Source organism: Fringilla coelebs (genome assembly GCF_963513975.1).
Source record: "Fringilla coelebs genome assembly, chromosome: 24".
NCBI lineage: Eukaryota > Metazoa > Chordata > Aves > Passeriformes > Fringillidae > Fringilla > Fringilla coelebs.
Window position 1 is genome coordinate 4,900,055 of NC_140050.1, and position 19,719 is coordinate 4,919,773.

Consider the following 19,719-nt stretch of genomic DNA (forward strand, 5'->3'; position numbering starts at 1 on the left):
GCAGAGAACAGCACAACACGTGGCTGAGGACACGAGCACTGACTCTGCTCCCCAGCTGGTGAGGGGACAGAGCCTCTGAAAAAAGCAACAAAAACTCACCCAAAGCTAGAAAAGTGACAATTTAAGTCCTTGCCAGTGCTCTGGCCACCACACCACTGTTCCCTTCCTAATGGGAGCCAACAAAATGTCTCAGGCTGCCCAGGAGCTGCAGTTTCACCTGGGCTAAGTGACCTTGAAGGGAGCAGCACATCCTCAGCTGCAGCTTCCTGAAAACACAGGAAACCTTTACAGAGAGGAAATTGGCCATCTCTACCCACTCCCAGCTGATTTAATGCAACATTCCTGGAGAATGAGCCCAGAGAAAAGGAATTAAGCTCTATAAACTCCATCTCAGGAAATCTCTTTGTGGAAGTTTTCACAGTCATCCAGCCCTGGACTCCTTCAGGGATGATTTTAAGCCATGTTTTGTATTTCTATTTCTAACAGACAGGAGTGGAAGCAGTTCTGGTCCCACCAACATTCCTGCTATTGGCAACAGATATCCTGCTTGGAATTGTGCCTGCAAGGGGCTGACACCACAGCAAGAGGCAGCAGCAAACACCAACAACTTCCCTCAGCAATCCTACTCCAAAATCCTGGAAAACTTCAAATCAAGATGCCACCATTGCATCCCTGCGCCTTAAATCCCCAGCCAGACACTGCTCACATTTCAGAGTTAATGGTACAGTGCATTATATGTAATTATGGCCTATTATACCTTTTATTTACCAAAACATGCTTTGTTTCTATGCCTCAGAACCCTGATTTTCTGACAGGAGGCTCCAGGGAGGAAAGAGGAGAGAAGAAACACACACACAACCACCACGGCTTTTAGGAACAAAATTTATTCCAATTTCAAACAGAGAGTTTATTTCAGGAGAAAGATATGAAAATCAATTTCCATCAGATATTTCTGTAATAAGCGTGTTGCCCAGCAGTCAGAGTGGGATCATTCCAAGAAACAATCACACTCCTGGACTGGAATGAGACAGTTTGGAGTCTGAATAGATCCTGACACTGGGCATCTTATTCAGAAACTCCTTTACCCTACCCTCTTCCCTCCCCGCCCCCCAACACGCACAACAATACATGCATTGCAAATGACAAGGTTTAAAAACAGCATTTTATATAGTATTCTTTTTAAATAGGATAATGTTTAAATTGTCTTAAATCAGGATCCTATAATATACAAGTATAACCAAATAATTTCCACCACATTGGCACTTGTAAAGAGTCTCTGGCACTACTAAAGAAGGGGCATTGGCACAAACCATACTCTTAAAAAACTGGGTGCTGCATAACACACTTTATCTCTGCTGGACTCTAACGACCTGGGCTCTGTACAGGACAATACAATGGTCAGCACACTCTGGAAGTACTTTTTTTTTTTTTTGTCTTTTTTGTTTGTTTGTTTGTTTTTTTAAGTATTTTTTTATCTTTTTTTTTTTTTTTTAAACCAATAAAACACATGAAGAAAAACCATAGTTGAACGCAAGGCCAACATTGCTAGGAAGCAACAACAAGAGACCAAAGAATCCAACTCGAGGAGAAGGGGGAGGCAGGAAGGGCAGGAGCTGACACGCTGCAGCTGGAAGGGGCTTTTGCTCACCAGGTAGCCAATCCACATGGAATGGTGCAAGGAAAAGGGATGGTCCTCTGCTCACTGACTTCAAGTTTCAAACTAGTTCCAAGTATGTTGGCTTCTTCAACAGAACAAAGATTAAAAGTGCACAAGGAGCAGAGGTTAGCAAGGAGACCCAACTCCTCAGACTCTGGATTCCCTACAACAACCCAATTTTACCTCTCTTCTGAAAGTCACTCTCGACCTGCAGAGAATTCTGACAGGCCTGGCTTTCAGAAAGGTTGATACAGGCAAATTTGGTTTTAAGGTTTGGCACTTTTGCTGGGGCAGGCATTTGCCAGCCAACAGAGACAGGAGCCAGTTCTGCAGGAACACTTCACTGGCCAAGCTGGAGGCACACAAGCAGCTGCTTACTAAGGAAAGCACGTGCTAACACTGCTATCTTCTCACACATGATACAGTCACAGACAACTCCAGGTGACAGGTACAGGTCTGACCCATTCCTACCCCAGTCCAGGAGGAGGTTTCAGAACTCAACAAGAGCCACTGAGCAATGCTCAGCCCTTCCCTCCCCTCCCCTCCCTGCCCTGAGCCACTTCTCAGGCCAACAGCCACCCCAAGCAGGTGCCCCACAAGGTACAGCACATTCCCTAAATCCTTGTGCCCACAGCCTCCCACAGTTGCCTGCCACGATGCAGAGTCACTCTGCAAGAGACAGATGCCAAGATCCCTCCTCCTGTGCCAGGGCAGCAGCTCTTAAAGAAAGGGGAAGGTACAAAACAAGACAAAAAAAGTTTCTGATTCAAGTGGAAGTACCACCATCATTCACCTTGGAAAAGAGAAACTTCTGGGAAGTTATTTTCCAAGAACCTGTGTATCTCAGTGCCAGGCTCATTGCTGGCAACAGCTGTAGTGTGAACCATTTACAAAAGGATCACAGAAGCAGAAGAGGTTGGTGCTGCTGTCTGCTTCAGAGGAACAGCACTTAGAATACATGAAGATGATTATAAATTCCTCTTTATAAGACAATTTCTACAAACTGGATCATTTTGGCATAAAGATGAAAACCAAAAAAAAAAAAAAAAAAAAGCAGTAAAATTGATGCAAAGCTGTCTGACACATGGGAATCCCTCCTCATTCCTCCCAAGGGTTAAATGCAGTCCAGAGCATGGCTAGTCTAAAGAGATGCTATGTTTCCCTCAGCATCACCACTCAGACTGGCTCTTCAACTGTTGGTCCCATGGCTACTGTTCCAACTCGAGCTCTGGAATCACCTGGAGCAGAGCTTGCTTTGCTCTGTAGCACTCTGAGCACACAGAGGCTTCTGGAAAATGAGGGAACTATCAACAGAATTATTCAAAATTATGTCCCTCCATAGTTTAGTGTTCTAGATCAAAGCATCTTAAGCATCTCAGACAGTTAGATTTACTCTTACAACGTTGTGCAAACACTGATGTAGTGCTCTGTCTACAAAAGAGACAAAATATCAACAGCCCCCTCCAACAGTGCAGCTCCTTTAGCCTTTTTTCTACTGGCAGCCTTCAAGGGGGCAATCTGGTTGATCCAGAGAATTTGGACCCAATGCTACTCGTTGGAATTGAAACAGAAGCATCAGTGATGGCTGACTGACACACGTCCACACGTGGGTCTCACCTCCTGCTTCCCACTCTCTCTCTCCCTGCCTCGCCAATGCACTCCTTCCTGCCAGGCTGGCAGCAGCCCTTCAGCACCTTGACTTGCCTCAGCTCCTGCAAAATAAAGCCACAAAGCTCTCCTATGTGCAAAGGCTTCATCTCCTGCTCAGTGGAGATTCAGGTGGCATTGAGAATCCGCAGCTTCATCCACTCTGCCTTCCAGCTGGTGCTGCTGCCTCTCTGCTCCTCTCCTGCTGCACCAAGTGCAGCCAGGACAGGGCTCTCTGGATTCTGCAGCAGCCACTGCAAACAATCACTGATAACAATTAACCACTGCTAACACCATGATCACAGGCACCCTGCACTGAGGATGTGTGCAAGTCTTCCAAAGAGGATGCCACACTCCTCCAAAGAGGGGAATGCATCAACAGGAGAGACAGAACTGCTGCTCCCTCCAAGAGCCATCCTCAAGCTCCCCAAGGAAGAATCCTAGCAGAGCCTGTCACCCTCCAGCTCTGGTCCTCTCAAACTCTGCAAGCTGGACAAGGCTGAGGGATTCTTACAAAGTCATTCACACACTGGCACAAAATGCAATTAAAAAAAGGCTTGATTGCTATTAGGCAGCAAGAAAAGACCTAGAGGATGGCACAAGATTAAGGTTTTCAATCCAGGCAAAGTCTGATGTTGGAATGCCACAATCACTCAGTGTGCTTTTGGTAACTGCTGCATAGAGAAGTTGCTCATGGATGTCAAAAACTCTACCCAACAAAACAGTTCCTCTCTGCAGACTGAGCTTTGTGCACACATGGCCATGTGCTTGTGGTGTGGGTGGGATGTGTTTGTGTGTGTGTGGGGAAAGAAACATAAAAAAAGAAATAAAAATGAAATAAAAAAAGAACAATTACAGTCAGGCACTTCCCCAGGCTCAGCAGCTATTGCTCCAAGAGCTTCCATCATTTGTAGTCCATGAACAAAATACAGCAACACATAGCAAACTATGTATAGAACATCAATAATTTAAAAAAAAAAAATCACAGTCTCCATACCTTTCATAATTGATAACAAAAAATTACTCAGAACATATAAAGAATGGAAAAGTGATGGCTTTTTTTTGTTGTTTGTTTGTTTTGCCTTTTTCTTTTTTTTTTTTTTGCACAATAGTTGGAGAGCAATCGCTCCTCCCCAACATTTCATCACAGTGAACCATGGAGCGTGTCCTGGGGAAGGGAAGGGAAAGAAGGAGGGGAAGGAAGCAGGATTAGCAAATTACACCAGAGGCACCCTATAGCACAAGGCAAAGGGACCAGTAGCATTCTGCACTCCCACAGTCCAGTGAATTCACAATCTCAGCTGGAAAGTGTTGGGGATTTTTGTTTTTCTCTACATATACCATGGGAATGAAAGGGGAGAGAAAAAAAAAAAAAGTGGCTTAGCAACAAAGGAAAGATCAAGATGAGGCTGCCTTAGCTGCTTGGCAAAAATTAAGAAGTAAGCAAGGTGCTGAAGAAATGAGGCATATCCCCGTTAACTGTGACATAAAAGCAATTTGTTAAAAATATGAAATCAACTACTCTGTGGACAGAGACATGAGACTCCAGGATAACACCGAGCACTTGCCACTCCACAGATCAGACAATTTGCAATCATTACATCATCAAAAAATTAAAACTTTTTTTTTTTTTCCTGTCATATTTAAAATTTCATTTTTTTGTCTTTTTCTTCACAAAGAAGCCTCTCTCAAGGGGCAAGAGCAGAGCAGGTCAAACCAGGTTGTACTCCTTCAGGTTGAGCTGTAGGATGGTGTCCTTGACAGCTGCAAAGACGAAGCGGATGTTTTCTGTGTCTGTGGCACATGTGAAATGGGAATAGATGATTTTATCACTGTCGGGATTTAAATCCACAAACATCTTGAGGATGAACTCACGGGCTGCCTGTGCATCCCTCTGTGGGCCTGCAGCAAACAGAGACACCAGTGAATGCTTTCACTCCCATGCATCCCCCACATCAAGCAGCACTTTTTTCCTATGGGTTACAGAGCTTTAAAGAAGAAATTAAGATTATTTATGGGATCAAAGCTCCAGGAGATTAAGTGTTTTATGCTCTTCAGCTAACCAACTCCCTGGGCACTTTGCAGTTTTGATGGGTCAGTTCAGACCCTGCTTTGGAATTCAGGCCCAGGGTGGGAGCATCCACTGGGAAACAGTGGCAGATGCTGGGCAGACACCACTAAATGCTCTCCCATGGAAATGGGGTGTACATTTCTTCCTGATATACAGCTGGATTTCACAGGCTGAAAGACAAGTGTGAATTTCAGAAGCAAGGGTTATTGCCAGTCAAAAGTACAGTCAGTCTGATCCAGCTGGTCACCTCACAGGAGCTAAAAATGGGGATTTTGGGCCAGTTTTTAATTCACATTGCTGACAGGTCCCCAGAGCATAGCCACCTACTGCAATTTCTTTCACAGAAAGAAATTGCTGTTGTTGCATAGCAAATACCATCTCTTGAGAGAAAACCTGATGGGCAACCTCCCACTTCCAGGCCATGCAGCATCCTTGAAGGAGCTACTTGCAGGAAAAAATGGAAGTACAGGACACCCCTGGAAGCTGGGATCTGTCTCCAGCTGTTAAAGCTCCATTTGAAGTTTGGAACCCAACAAACTCCATTCCCTCTTTGGGAAGCAGCTCTTCAGCCACTCCCAGCCTGCTGGAAAAACTTGGAATTCCCACCAGAGCTCCAAGCAGGAGCTCCAGATGTGGGAGGACACACCAAGAACAATTTCATTGGTCCTCTAAAAGATGAAAGCTGTTTGCAAGATGGTAATTCTTCCTTTACCTCAACTTTTTTAAGCAAATAATTACAGAATTAATACACAAGAGCATGGCAAGGAGATTATTGCCTGATTTATCCTCCACCACTTTGATTTTATTTTCAGCCCTGTACAGATGTGTTACCAGCCAGCTTTAAATGCACTCAGCTGAAGAGCCTGAAATAATATTTTGGCTAAGGAGTTTTGTTTCAGATGGGAAATTCTCTGTTTCACATAGATATTATTTCCCCACAACAGCAGATGGCACACTAATAAGAATTTCAAGCTGCAGGAAGATTTTTTTTAGCACCATCATTTAAACAACTTGGGTATTTGACCAGCTGGTTTCTCAAAACAAAGACTCAAGTCACCTCTTGACTAGAGGGTTAAAAGGTCTAGAAAACCAGTCAATTGCCATGAAATTGGTTGTATGGACAAGTTAATTGTGCATATTGGAGGGGATAATTCTACATCTAAGAGAGGCTCATTATTTGATCATCCTATCAGATTCCACTTGTCTATGAATAATTAAGATATTTTTGTGATGTTTTCTTATTGCTGTAAGCATTCTTTCTCCAATTAATGCTTTCTTCACTTCTAGATCTGATTGTTCTTTAAAAAACAAGGAAGTTTTAACCAAATCACCTCCACCCCACCAAGGGTTCCCTCTTAAAATCCACTCACCATCAAACTCTGGGAAATAGTCAACAAGGTGGGAATACAGGATCTTGTCTTCCAACAAATCTTTCTTGTTGAGAAAGAGGATAACAGAAGAGTTTTGGAACCATGGATAAGTTATAATGGTTCGAAAGAGAGCTTTACTCTCTTCCATCCGGTTCTGAAAGCAGAAAAAGAAAAGCCCTGTTTTCACAGAGGAGCACTAAAATGCCTTTCTGCTGCCTGCACATGCACTCAGATCTGCAGGAATTCAGCATCTCAAACATTATACACAAAATACTTTGGCCCCAGGTAGATTCTGGTTCAAACTGGATCAGTAAATGGAAAGGAAATGCAAAATCTGAAGGACTCAAGCTTCATTTATTTGCCAAGCCTTTCACATCAAAAGACTTAAAAGTCATTTTATGCTTTAACAGTCATGTGAGAGGACTGTCCAATGATACTTTGTGAGAATATTTTGTCTACTAGAAAAAGAGCAATTATTTTCATCTAATAGCATGTTTTTGATCTATTAGCAAGTACCAAAATTCAGATTTGCACCTTCAAAGAGTGCAGTCACCACCTCACAAGACAGCAAAGCCTGAAGTAACTCGGTGCAGGAAGGGAAGGGGTGATTTGGGAGCACAGTGCATGGCACAAGGGACTCTGCAACTCCAGATAATTTCATTTTTCACTTGACAAGTCCAGATGATTTGAATGCCCTCTGCCTTTTCCATCCTCAGGGACATCATGACCCGTGGAGGCTCATGTTCCCTTTGCAACAAGAACTGAAGGCCAAAACCAATAAGAGCAGCTAATCCAACTTGGCACCAAGCACCTGGGTACCAGCCTTCAAGGAAATACAAAGAGATTCCTCCCTCTTTCCCTTTCTTCCTCCTCTCTCCTTCCTCCCTCCTGCAGAGTTCCCCCTCTTTGGCTCACCTCATTATCAGATTCCACCAGAACTTGGTCATATTCACTAAGTGCTACTAAAAACATGATGGAAGTCACATTTTCAAAGCAATGGATCCACTTCCTTCGTTCTGATCTCTGACCTCCAACATCCACCATTCTAAGGAAGAGAAGTACATAAGAGTGTCACAGAGGTAGCTGCAGTTCTCTGAATGCAAAGGACCAGCAAACAATGAGAATTAATTTGGTTCTTTACCATTCCAGTTAACCTGGCACAGGGATCTGACAGTATCTGCCTTTTAAAAATCCATCAAGTTTATAAAATATAGTCCAGAAATATAGCAAACTGAAAGAATGGCCACAGGTGAGTGATGCCAAATTCACCCTTTACCATTTTTGTTGCATTCTGCTCTGGTTTGCTCAGCAGCAGCCTTGAGTCTGAAAAGACAAGTCCTTCAGAACTGTGCTCTGTCACATGAGCAAACTATTTTTATTTTTAATTAAAGCACCTGCTTGCCTCAAAGCTTCTCCCCCACCCAAATCTTTCTTTAGTTGTTACACTTCTGTTGGAATGTGCTGTTTAACAGTCACACACTTCAGCCTCTCAGCCTCAAGTCCCACCTGGACAGCACACTAAAGTTATTCTGGCACTCACCTGAAGTGCCACATGTGGTTCACCTTTGATAAAATCCTACACCTACTCCCTAGATCAGAAAACAGAACAGGGAGAGGAGAATTCTGCATTTCTGGTTTAAGAGAAGGGATGCAGGTTCATTTACTCCTCTCTGGCAATGTCACACTGTGGTGGGGAAGGGCAGAGAGAAACACAGGAATATTGCTGGGTTCAGCCTGGTCATGCCAGGCTCAGCTGCTGGCTCAAACCTGCTGCAGCAGTTTTGGTGCCACCCTGAGAGCACAAGGTGGGCACAGAAAAGCAGCTCTCAAGGCAGGTGCTGGATACAGGGAAGAATTTCTGCACAAAAAGCGTCAGCCCTTGGTGGCTTCAGCTCTCAACACATCTCTCAGCTGCCTCACAAGCCACAATTTCTGCAGTGCAATCCTTCCCAGGAAGGACACCAAGATGGTTTGAAGTGTCACTGATTCAAAAGCAGGTTGAGTTCTGAATTCTGAGTTTTCTCATCAGAGCACCCATCACACATCCACTGAAACCATGTGGACACACTGAAGCAAGCCCCAAATATCCTTCCTGAAACCATCTCCCTGCTGGCCCAGCTGAGCTGTAACATGAAGACACCTCCAGTACCTGAAGATAATATTCTCTAGGTCAAAGGGGTACTCTATGATCCCGGTTGTAGGGACTCTAACCCGTAGCACATCTTGCTGAGTTGGTAGATATCCTGGGGTAGCAATACGATCCACATCGCTGAGATAGCTGCAAGCAGGACAGGGGAAAAAAAAATAACAAAGGAAAAAGAAAAAACTACCTTAGGTTGCAGCACATAAAGATACAGATGTACAAAGTGCTACTTGAAGTGTTTCTGTAGTGTAATGAGAAAGGCAGAAGTTGGTTGAATGATTTTAAGTATGGTGTGGAAAACTAACAGAAAATATTTTTGAGGAACAGTAATTCACCAGCCAGCCCCCTTGGAGGATAAACAGAAACACTAAAAACAACTTTATCCACTCTGTATAGGAGTGGGGAAGAGAATCTTTATGACAGAGGAAGTTTAACCACAGCAGATGCTTTATGTTTCAGGATCAAGTCTCATCTGAGGTTTTCTACTTATAAATGTAGAAACATCCTCTGTACATTGCCAAACTTAATGGATTTGTAATTAATAAAATCTGAGTTACACATGGCAAACTTGATGAGAAGGAGCAGCTCTCCTGCTGCCCAAGAGCCAGGATCAATACAGATGGAATAATGTGGAGATTCTGGGCTCAGGTACATCCTGAAGCAGATGTATGAACACCCTTACACCCACCAGAACATCTCAGACTCTCAGGAAAAGCAGCAAATGATAAGGAAACAAACTCTGGACTTTAATAAATAAAGTGTGGACAGGTATAATTTGTTAGAGCATCACTCCTACCACAAGCATGCCAGTGATTTTATACTTACTATTTAGCTGAGTCAGAAAGTTGATATTCTCTTCTCCTGTCATAACACTCTTGTATTCCAGGGTCATTCCACAATGTTTTAATTGCACTTACATATGGCTGCTCAAATGTCATGACCTTTTCTACATCCACTTCTCTGATCAGCACTGCATTGGCCTGAAGATTAAAAAGAAGAAAAGAGAGAAAAATTTTTTAAAAACCCAGAACTGGGGAGTATAAAAACACCCACCCTACAGTGGCTAAGGAAAGGAAAGACTACAGTAACTACCACAGCCTGAGGTGTCTGTGAGGTGATTATCCACACCTAGGGCCTTTTGCCAATACCCCCAGCAAATAAAAACCAAAATGAAGGTTCTGCACAAGTTACAGGAAACAAAAGCTGGCAGATTTTATTTCTCAGAACCCCTCCACCATGCCTCACATAAAGCACAGGGAAAGCTTTCTCACACTCTGCCTGTTCTCACCACAGACAGGAAAGGGGCACCACTGAAGCCCTACAAACAATTATGCAAAATCAGCTCCAAAACATTGTGTGATAGGTCAGATAAAACACAACTTCAAAATATTAAGGATACTAAGCATTAAAAAAAGCAAAATATGCTAAAAAAAAAAAAAAAGTCTATTTTCCTGGCATGCCCTCACTCTCACTGTCCTCCCCCTCAAAAAGATAAAAGAATTTAGATCAGATCTGTCTAAAATTAATTCCTGGTCCCAAAATCAGTATGTTTCTGTGGCTGAGACTAAAATTCTTCAAGAAAGGTTTGGACCCTTGGTCAGTAGCTATCAGAAAAACAGAGGGATTGCAGAAACAGAGGTAACTACCAGCATAGGTCTGTGTCTTTTGGGTCCAGCATGTATTTTGCCAGCTTCAAGCTCCAATAAGAACAGCAACACATGCAAAAAAACCCAACACATTTAACAACCCTGAATCCTTGAAATTAGTAAAAATAACACCCCTCCTATCCCTTCCTATCCCAATCCCTTGCTCCCACTGCTCGCTAGGCACACCAGTGCACCAACCATGCAAAGTTCTTCTATCCCTTAACATAATCAAGTAAAAGGAGTTGGGTATCAAGAAAATGTCATAAAAAGTTTACAGAAAAGAGTTCAGGGAGGTTGAGGTTGCAATGCAGAAAGATGCAAAGAAACAAGAACTCAAAATCCTCACTGACTAAAAGTATGTCCAAAAACTGACAAACTTACCTTGTTCTGTTCGTATTTGTACAGAATCTTCAGGGTTTCCATGGCTCTTATCATAGACTGCATGGCAGTGAAGATGTTTTGGTACACCAGCTTGGTGAAGCCTTTTTTGTCCTCTTCAGAGTAGCCTGAGCCATGAATTATACGCATTTGCTTAATGAACGTGCTTTTCCCACTCTCTCCAGTGCCTACAGGGTGCAAGAGAGCGAATTAGGATCCACCAGCAGCAAAATCCACCACAGATGAATGCTCCTATCACTACATCCAAGCACACACCACTCCCAACCCCTTTTTTTGTCACTTCTCAGATTAGTAAAAAGGCAGCATGGAAGGAAGACACCTTGTCCTTTACAGCAGCCTTCAAAAGTAGCTCTGGTACTTATTCCAAATCTCACGTTACAGCCACTCCCACACGTCCTGCGTCAAGAGGCCCTTGCCCGTCACACCTGACCTATTCCCAGATACTCCAGCAAGATGCTACAACCAGCCAGGAAGGGCCTGGACACACTCTCAAGGCAGGAAAGTGCTACAGAGCCAGCAGTGAATGGCCAGGAGAAGCCCAGCAAACAGCAAATTTTGTTTTGTTCTGATTTGGCACAAAACGTTCTTTGCCTTATACGCGCCGTGTCTTTTCATAGGGAAGAACCAAACACGACAGGAAAAAAATAAATCAACTCTAAAGGAGAACTGAGCTCAAGAAACTCTATCTGCCATGAACAAACCAGGCAGCACATCTGCCTTGTATCCTGAATTTTTGCTCCTCGGGGCTGACCCCACAGCCTGGCTGTGGCAGGATTGCTGCAGTCCTGCTCTGGGTGCGAGGGAGTTAAAAATGGCGTCTGGCAGGGAGAGCAGAGTAGGCCACTGCTCCAGCTGTCGGTGCCGTGCCTGGGTCCCCACGGGCTGCAGCCTGCTCAGCAAGGCCACTGCTTCCTTCTCTTCCTTCTTTTTCAGGTTTTACTGCCGGGCTGGGAGCAGATGGGAGGGCAGGACACGGCACAGGGCAGCGCTTCCTGCACCGTCACTCGGGCAGGTCCTTCCACTCCTACATTTATGGCCCCACAGGAGTGTCACTCAGCATGTGAAGGCCACCAGATGATACCAAAGGACAGTGGGAACTCTCTAACAGGGTGAGCAGGGGAGGAAAACGCCATCAGACGGCATCCAGGCAGTAACAGAGAGTTGCTAAATTCACAATTCAACCGGGACGTCCCCGGTGACATCGCCCCGTGCACAGAGTCCTCGTGGAGGGGACACCCAGGCCAGGTCTCACTTGGCATCAGCTCACCCCCACATTTCAGCAGCCTAAATGGACACCACTATGTTTCTGTCAACTGCTTCTGTTCAATCTTCTAAAATTTGCTATCATTATGCAGGATATTGATAAAAAAGCCACACCTCTCTAACACAGTGGCCCAGCTCACCTGACTACAGAGACCAAAACCTCAAAAAGTCAAAATATATCATGTCAGTGATACAAATCCTTTTGACCTGGAGTTAAAATGCTGGCAGAGCTCTGGCTCTCCCCACAGGCACCACCAGATCCTCCTCACACCAGGGGAGAGATGGATTCAGACAGGATCTCATTCATCCCAATACACAATTAATACTCAAATGTAGATATTCAGTTACTCATTTTATCTTGGTAGGCTAAAAGGCAAACAAATAAAAATGCTCAGATAAAAAGCAACAAGCACCTAACTAGAAGCAGAATGTTTGAAATGAACAGCAAGAACTGACAGAAATCACGTCAGCACAGCCAGAAATTAACACTGTAGACACTATCAATATGCAGCAAACTATCTCCATCTTGAACACAAAGGTGCACCCTAAGTGGGGGAAAAACTGGAAACTGAGATCTTTTGTGGTTTCTGTCAGTGAGAAATACTTCCTTGTCTTTTACCACAGTGACCAAAACTGAAAGGGAAAAAAAAAAGGTGGTGCTTCAAAGCGTTTCAACAATGAAAATATAAAAGAAACCTCAACACCAGACCTTTGCTTGCTTCAGGACTTAAGAGTTCAAACACAGATTCTTCCTGTCACTCCATCACTGCCCTTTTTTGGTTTGGGGGTTGGTTTTGCTTATTGGTGGTGGGTTTTTGGTTTGGTTTTGGGTTTTTTTAAAGTTGCCTTTTGCTTTCCCTGAGGCACAGCACTACACCAGCAGGTTACAAGCTCTGGTGGGCAAGATCTACAACTCTCAGGGCACAAAATCCTTTTTTAATATGACAGGAGATACTCTGAATTCACCACTTCTGCCAACATGTGAAAGCAGAAGAGTTTACAGTAACTTCCCAATGATCCCCCAGTAAATACATTGCTCAGTCAACAGTATCCCATGCTTAATCACAAATAATTTTGGTACAAAATATCCACCCCACCCAGAAAAAAGACAAATTACTACTTTGTACCAGATGGCAATGCCCAATACCTTGAATTTCTTATTAACAGGTTCATCATTGATTAGCACTGTTATTCTTCACCTTAATTTTATATTTTAGGCTTCAACAAAGTAACTGTCACCAGATGTAGTGACAAGAAAAATATAACAGTTTCTACAAGGTGGAAACTCCCTCCACACACTCAAAATTTTGGAGATTTTTGGGAAAGCCCTCTCACTAAGCCAATCATTAATACCTGTGAATATAAGAACTGCACAGAACAGGAGCAACACAGAAGAAATCCCTGCAAGCAGGGAGAGAGAACACAGGTTACCTGTGCCAGCTGAAGGTGGGCAATGTGCTGTGTCCAGTGAAAAGCATCCTACAAAAATTGTCTGCACCCAGAAGTGTTGCTTATCCATTAAAAATGACCTTTTGTATGTTTTTTTAAATCTGATGCTGAATCTGTGTCTTTTAGAAAAGCAGAAAAGATTCTCGAGCAATTTGAATTCTTTCTAAAGTGAAATATTTAGATCCAGTGGGATCTTCTTAACCCAGATCTATCCTATAGCGACAACCTATTTTGACACAGCTGCTTCTGTGGGACTGCTTTTAGGGAAGCATGAGGGTGAGGGACAAGAAGCCTTACAGAAACTGCCACAGCACCTCCAAAGAGCAGAAAGGCAAAGCCCTCGATTTTACCTTTCACACAAGGAATAGCAATACATTAACTGTGAAGGGTTCAGGGTGAAAAGGAAAGCCCTGGGGTTTATTTGACAGTTATCACCAGGCCCCAGTGTTGGAACTGGAGCCCTCCAAGGGGCTGGGCACGCACAGCATCCCCCACTTCTGCAAAGTGGGGGTTTTTTTTCCACAAGGGTCAGCCTCCTTCTTCATCTGGACCTTAATGGCTTGTCAACAGATCCATCAGATCTGCTTCAGATTTCATCTCAAGATAACACAGTATTCGAGACACAAAGCAGGATATATCTGACACACAAGCAATGCTAAATCACGGCACGCATGAAAACTGAAACTTCAGTTTAAATTTGGGGGCTACCTAGGCACGAACATCAAACTCACCGCTGAAAAAGGAGGCACACGCCTGCAAGTCTCAGTTTGCAGCTGATTACCCATCCCTGTAAACTCATCTGAACGCGGCACAGTTACCCAGCAGCACGGCAACACTCCTGTTTCCACCCGCAGACCTAGATTCTCACGGCTGCACAGGTGATCTCCACCTCTGAACACCACGGGCATTTCCTCGCCCAGCACACAGCCCGTGCGTTCCCACCGCATCCCCTCCAGAACCACCACGGCAGCCCTGCCCAGCCCTGCCCCAGGGGAAACTCCGTGCTGTAGGAGCTGCAGGCCCGTTTTTCCACAGATGTCCGCCGACAATCCTGAAAAGCACCAACTCCACCGGCGGATTCCCACACGCCACCCGAGCCCAGCACACTGCTGAGAATCCTCTCCCCGAGACAAATTTCACGCGCCCGTGTGCGTGCCCGCCTTCACAACCAGGAATTCCAGCCACTTAGTTCCTGCTTGTGTCAAAACCCATTTTGACAGCGAACGCATCACAAAATCAAACAAAGGGCAGCCAATGAGGCGGCCGCCCCGCACGGCTCGGGAGCGGCCCCGAGCGCCGGGCTGAGGCGGGGATGGCTCCCGCCGCTTCCCCGCCACACCCGCTCCCCGCCCGGCCCGGCCACCCGGACCTGCCGAGCCCCGGGCCGGGCCCCGCGGCGGCCGCTGGGGCCGGACCGGCGCCGCGCTCCTCACTCACCCAGCAGCAGCAGCTTCAGCTCGCGGCGCGCGTCGCGCTTGTCCCTCCGCAGCTGCTTCTCGATCTCGGCGTTGATGCGCTTCGACTCCTTCACCTCGTCGCTCAGGCAACAGGCCATCATGGACTCCAGAGTCATGGTCGCGTCGCGGCCGGGACGCCCCCGCCCACCCCCCCACCCCCCCGGCACCGACCACCGTTCTCCGCACGGCCGGGAGCGCCCGGCCCGGCCCGGTCCCGCGTCCCGCGCCCCCTTCCCTCCCCACCCTCCCGCCCTGCGCGGCGCCGGCCCGGCCCGGCCTCGCCCCGGCCCCGAGTGCTGCGGCCGGGCCCAGCGCCAGCGCCGCCGCCGCCGCCCCCGCGCCGCTCTCGCCCGGCTGCGCCGCCGCTCCCTCCGCACGGCTCCGCCGAGACACCGACGAGCCGGCGCAACCCAACCCGCTGCCGCCGAAAACAAGCGCTGACTGACAGCGGCCGGGGCCAATGGGAGAGCGCGGCGCGCAGCGGGGCGGGCCCGGACGGGCGGGACGCGGCGTCGCGGCCAATGGGAGCGCAGGGTTTGGTTGGCCGGTCGCGGGGGGGGGCGCACGGACGCGCGTTCCTGGAGCGGGGCGGGGCCGCCGGGCATTGTGGGAAGGTGGCGGACCGGGCGCCCATGGCGGGGCGGGCCGGGATGGGAGCGGACCCTCCCGTGACCGGGCGCGGCCGGGCCCGGCGCGGAGCTGCCGCCTCCCCTCGCCCGCTACGGGCCCGCGGTTGGGCCACGCCGGGAGGGTGGGGCCTTGGCGGCCGCTGGGATGGCGGCACAGGGCGGGCCTGGGCCCCGGACGTTGCGGCACCGCTCGGAGCCGCCAGCGGTGCCCGGAGCGGGCCGGGCCCGGGCTGTGTGGGACGGGCGCGGCTCAGCCCGCAGACCCCGCCAGCCCAGCCCTCGGGCCGAGCAGTGAGAGGGTGAGGCCTCGCCGGGCCGGCCCTGTGCTCCAGGCTCCGGCCGTGTCCCGGCAGAGCCGCACCGAGCTTGCCCAGCGAGCTCTGGGTGCCCCTGCCAGCCCTCCCGAGCTCTCCATCTCTCCGCACAGCGTCTCAGGGCTGCCTTCAGCACAGGTTTCCTCACTGCTTCCCACCAGGTTGACCTGTAGCAGCTCCTCCAGCCAGCAGCAGCCTGATGATCCCCTCATCCGCAGCCTTGTGTTCGTTGTTGTGCTGTCAGAGCAGCCCCTGTGCCCTGTGGGACCCTGCCCCAAGCAGAGCAGCTGCCACCTGGACTCTCCACACACACACACACACCCCTCTTACCCTGCCTTGCTGGGGTCTGTATCTAAACAGTCTTTTTGAAGGTCCCAAAAAGCACCACAGAGCTGTTCCATACCTGCCTTCCTTGTTACCAGCCTGCCAGTCCTTACCTCTTGGCAGTTTGGCTGAGACAGAAACACAAGATACTCACAAACACCAGGTTCTATTTTCCACTTAAATTCCCCCTTATACCTGTGCTATTCCCATGAGTTCTTTGCCTCAGTTAAAAAAAGTTTCTAACTTTTTTTTTTTCCCATAGTTAGGCCTTTAACAGCATCACTACTGACCTCCATTTGTTACATTCTCTTATTTCCCTCACAGGAAACAGCCAGGAGAACTGTTCCTCCCTCATCCCACAACTCTGGCAAAGGCCTCATGCTCATTTTGCTTTGGCAGCTGGAGATTATTCAGCACACAGAAGTGCTCAGCACACCCAGGATCCAAGCCACAGTGGCTGCTCCCTGTGACCTGTTGCCCTTTGGAACTCCTGGACAGTCCTAAAGGAGACTGAAGTTCCTGCAACCCCTGACTGGACAGGGCACTTTGCATGTCCTCAGGCTGTGAGGGTGACACAGGTGACACTCTGGGGCTGCTAAAGAGCCCCAAGTTGGGATTGCTGGGCTGCTCTGAACCACAAGGTGCTGTGTGTTGGAAGCTTGTTTTGGTTGCCTTCTCTTAGGCAGGATGAAAATCTAAAGGCCAGCAGATCCCGAGGAAATTTCCACAGTTTGCCAAAAGAAAAGGAGAAATAAAATTTGCATCCAGCCTCTGGAGCACTTACTTGGCTCCTGCTGATGGGAAGTTTGGGTCCACAGATGTTGAGTTTTGATAAGTCCTGATCAAAGTGTTGATTTAAGAATGACAGAACTGCCAGTCTGCAAGCAACAACAGCCCATCCACTCCCTCCCTTTCTGCCCTAATGGAAAAGTTTTGGTGCTCAGAGGGTTCCCAGGAGATTTGAGATTTCCCTCAGCTCTGTCACCAGTGTGCTGTGCAATTCCCTGGGCTCCATGTCCCTGTTCCTGCAGAAAGCTGATCCTGAACGTGCCAGAGCAGCTGTTCCCATGGCCCACATTTGCAGCAGTTAAAGCTGAGCCCAAAGATCTCCCCCATTTGTTTACAGAGAGGAAGATCCCGTGGAGATGGGATCCCAAGGCCATGGAGATGCAGACACATCCCAGTACCATCCCTTTCCTCCATTCTGGCCCTATTTCTTAGCTGTTTGTGGGTTCCAGAGGGGAGCAGGCATTGCCAGCAGGTCAGGCAGGTGACCCTGCCATACAATGGCAATGTCCCCTGGCCAGGTGATAATTGGCAGAGACTCCATGATTCACAGAAGGCTGATCAATAATAATTCTTATTTTAAAACCTATTGTTCTTTTAGAGACAGTCATGATACAGGTGTACTTGATTGGTGCTTTCATTAAAACACCATCACCATTAAATTAATTAATTAATTAGGAAACCACCCTTTAGTAAACAAATCTCCATAAGACATTCCACATGTTCACAGTACCAGGTACAACAAGTTAAGAATTGTTTCTCTTTTTTTTTTTTCTCTGATCTTCTCACAGACTTTCCCAGAATAATACCTGGCAAAGTTTCTCTCTGTGGCCAAAGAACTGTTGCCACACTGCCAGGCTGAGAGAACTGGGTGTGCTCAGCCTGGAAAAGACCAGGAGGGGATTTTACCAATTTTAACAACACCCAAAAATATCTGAAAGGAACTGCCAGGGGATGGAGCAGTTTCTGCTCAGCTGCTGAGCAATAGGACAATGAGCAGAAGCTGATGCACAGCAAGTTCTACCTTGAACATGAGGAAGAACTTTCCTGTGCTGCTGACACAGCACAGGTTGCCCAGAGTGCTTGCAGAGCCTCCTTCTCCTGTGATATTCAAAGGAGGAATGTGTCTGGACTCTCTCTGGGTGCTGATGGGGACCAGGGACCAGCTGCAGAGCACGTGTCAAATGTTTCATCCTCCCCCAAAATTAATTTTACAAGTTCTTCAATTGCCTGCCACAGGAAGATGCCACGAGATTGGAGCTCTCTGAACAGAGGAGGTAAGGCACTGAGATCAAACAACACTGACAAATGCAGCCCGTGACAGCAATTGCTGCATTAGTTTTTTTAAACCTTATGTTTCACATCTGGTTTGTCATGGTGTTGTAGGTGGGCTCAGCACACAGTAAACTAGGATAACAAACCTACATTTTCTGTGATCCTTTCATCCCCTACCATCCCAAAACACATCATTTAATTGCACTCAACCTGCACACAGATTTCATAAATAAAGGAATGATGAATTAGCATAGCTGCTGCAGCATTCACACAAGTTACTAAGACACAATCTCCTTGTGCAATCAATCCAGCCTCATGCTTCAGTGTTTGTCATAAATTGAGGTCAGGAAGAAATGTTCTCCCTACCTGGAGGAGTGCTGCTGAACTAGCCGAGTACAGAAAGACTCTTAAGGCTGTAGCAATCTGTCTTCCCTGTGCAAACCTCAGAAAATGCAAATCTGCATTTGGTGCAGCTCTAGCGCAGTAGATGAACACTGATCCTGCACAGGGGCAGGAGGAAAGCCTGACTGATCCTTTTGACCCTAAAATTGGTATCTGCCTCCTCCCTTCGTCCAGCGAGGGAGCCGGAGGAGGGAGGGGAGAGTGCTGCAGCTGGCCATGCCCACAGCACAGGTGGGCCTGCTCAGGAAGCTGCTCCTGTGCCCATTCCAGCCCCGGGGGTCACTCCCTTCAGGCTCAGTCTGGGTTTCACATGCGCAGGGATTCACACTGCTGCTTCTGCAAACTGGGAAGCTTCTCACGACCAAAGGGTCAGTGGATTCCCCTGCACCTCCTGACTGTCTGACAGCTCCAAATTTCCTGCTTATCTCCCACCAAATGCCTCAGGGACACCACCCAGGGAGCAAGCAGGTTCAGGCATCCTTGCCATGTGCTTCCTAATCACGGCTCAGCTGCAAAATCCCTTTCCTGCTTCCTGCAAGGAGTGTGAACTGTTCCTTGCACTTTGGCTGGTAAAAAGGATGATAATTACCCCTAATCAGTCTGCAGCAAAAACACAGGCCACAGCAGAAGGGAGGGGTGGGGGGCAGCCACCACGAGGAATGGAGCCCAATTATTCCAAGTCACTGATAAAATGGGATCAAAGAGGGTAGGAATGTTTTACCAGCTGTAAAAAGCCTGCCTGGACCAAAGCTGTTCTTGGAGAAAGGCCTTTGCTACCTACAGGCCATTCCTGGCTGGGACCTTATGCACATCCAGGGACAGCTTCTCATTTTTCTTCTTGCTGTAGGTGAGGAACTTGGGCTGCTGTTCATTTCTGCCTCTCAGAG

The 19,719-nt window shown here is 47.3% G+C and overlaps 1 protein-coding gene across 1 annotated transcript; it reads right to left on the bottom strand.

Annotated features, from left to right (window-relative positions):
• Positions 1-932: 932 nt before the first annotated feature.
• Positions 933-15,225, bottom strand: GNA11 (G protein subunit alpha 11). Its single transcript, XM_084220998.1, has 7 exons — positions 15,083-15,225; positions 10,916-11,100; positions 9,714-9,868; positions 8,895-9,023; positions 7,661-7,790; positions 6,746-6,899; positions 933-5,206 (listed from the first exon to the last, which is right to left on the bottom strand). Exons 1-7 carry the CDS (start codon positions 15,216-15,218, stop codon positions 5,016-5,018), a joined length of 1,080 nt encoding a protein of 359 aa, XP_084077124.1. The 5' UTR covers positions 15,219-15,225; the 3' UTR covers positions 933-5,015.
• Between the last annotated feature and the right edge of the window lie 4,494 nt (positions 15,226-19,719).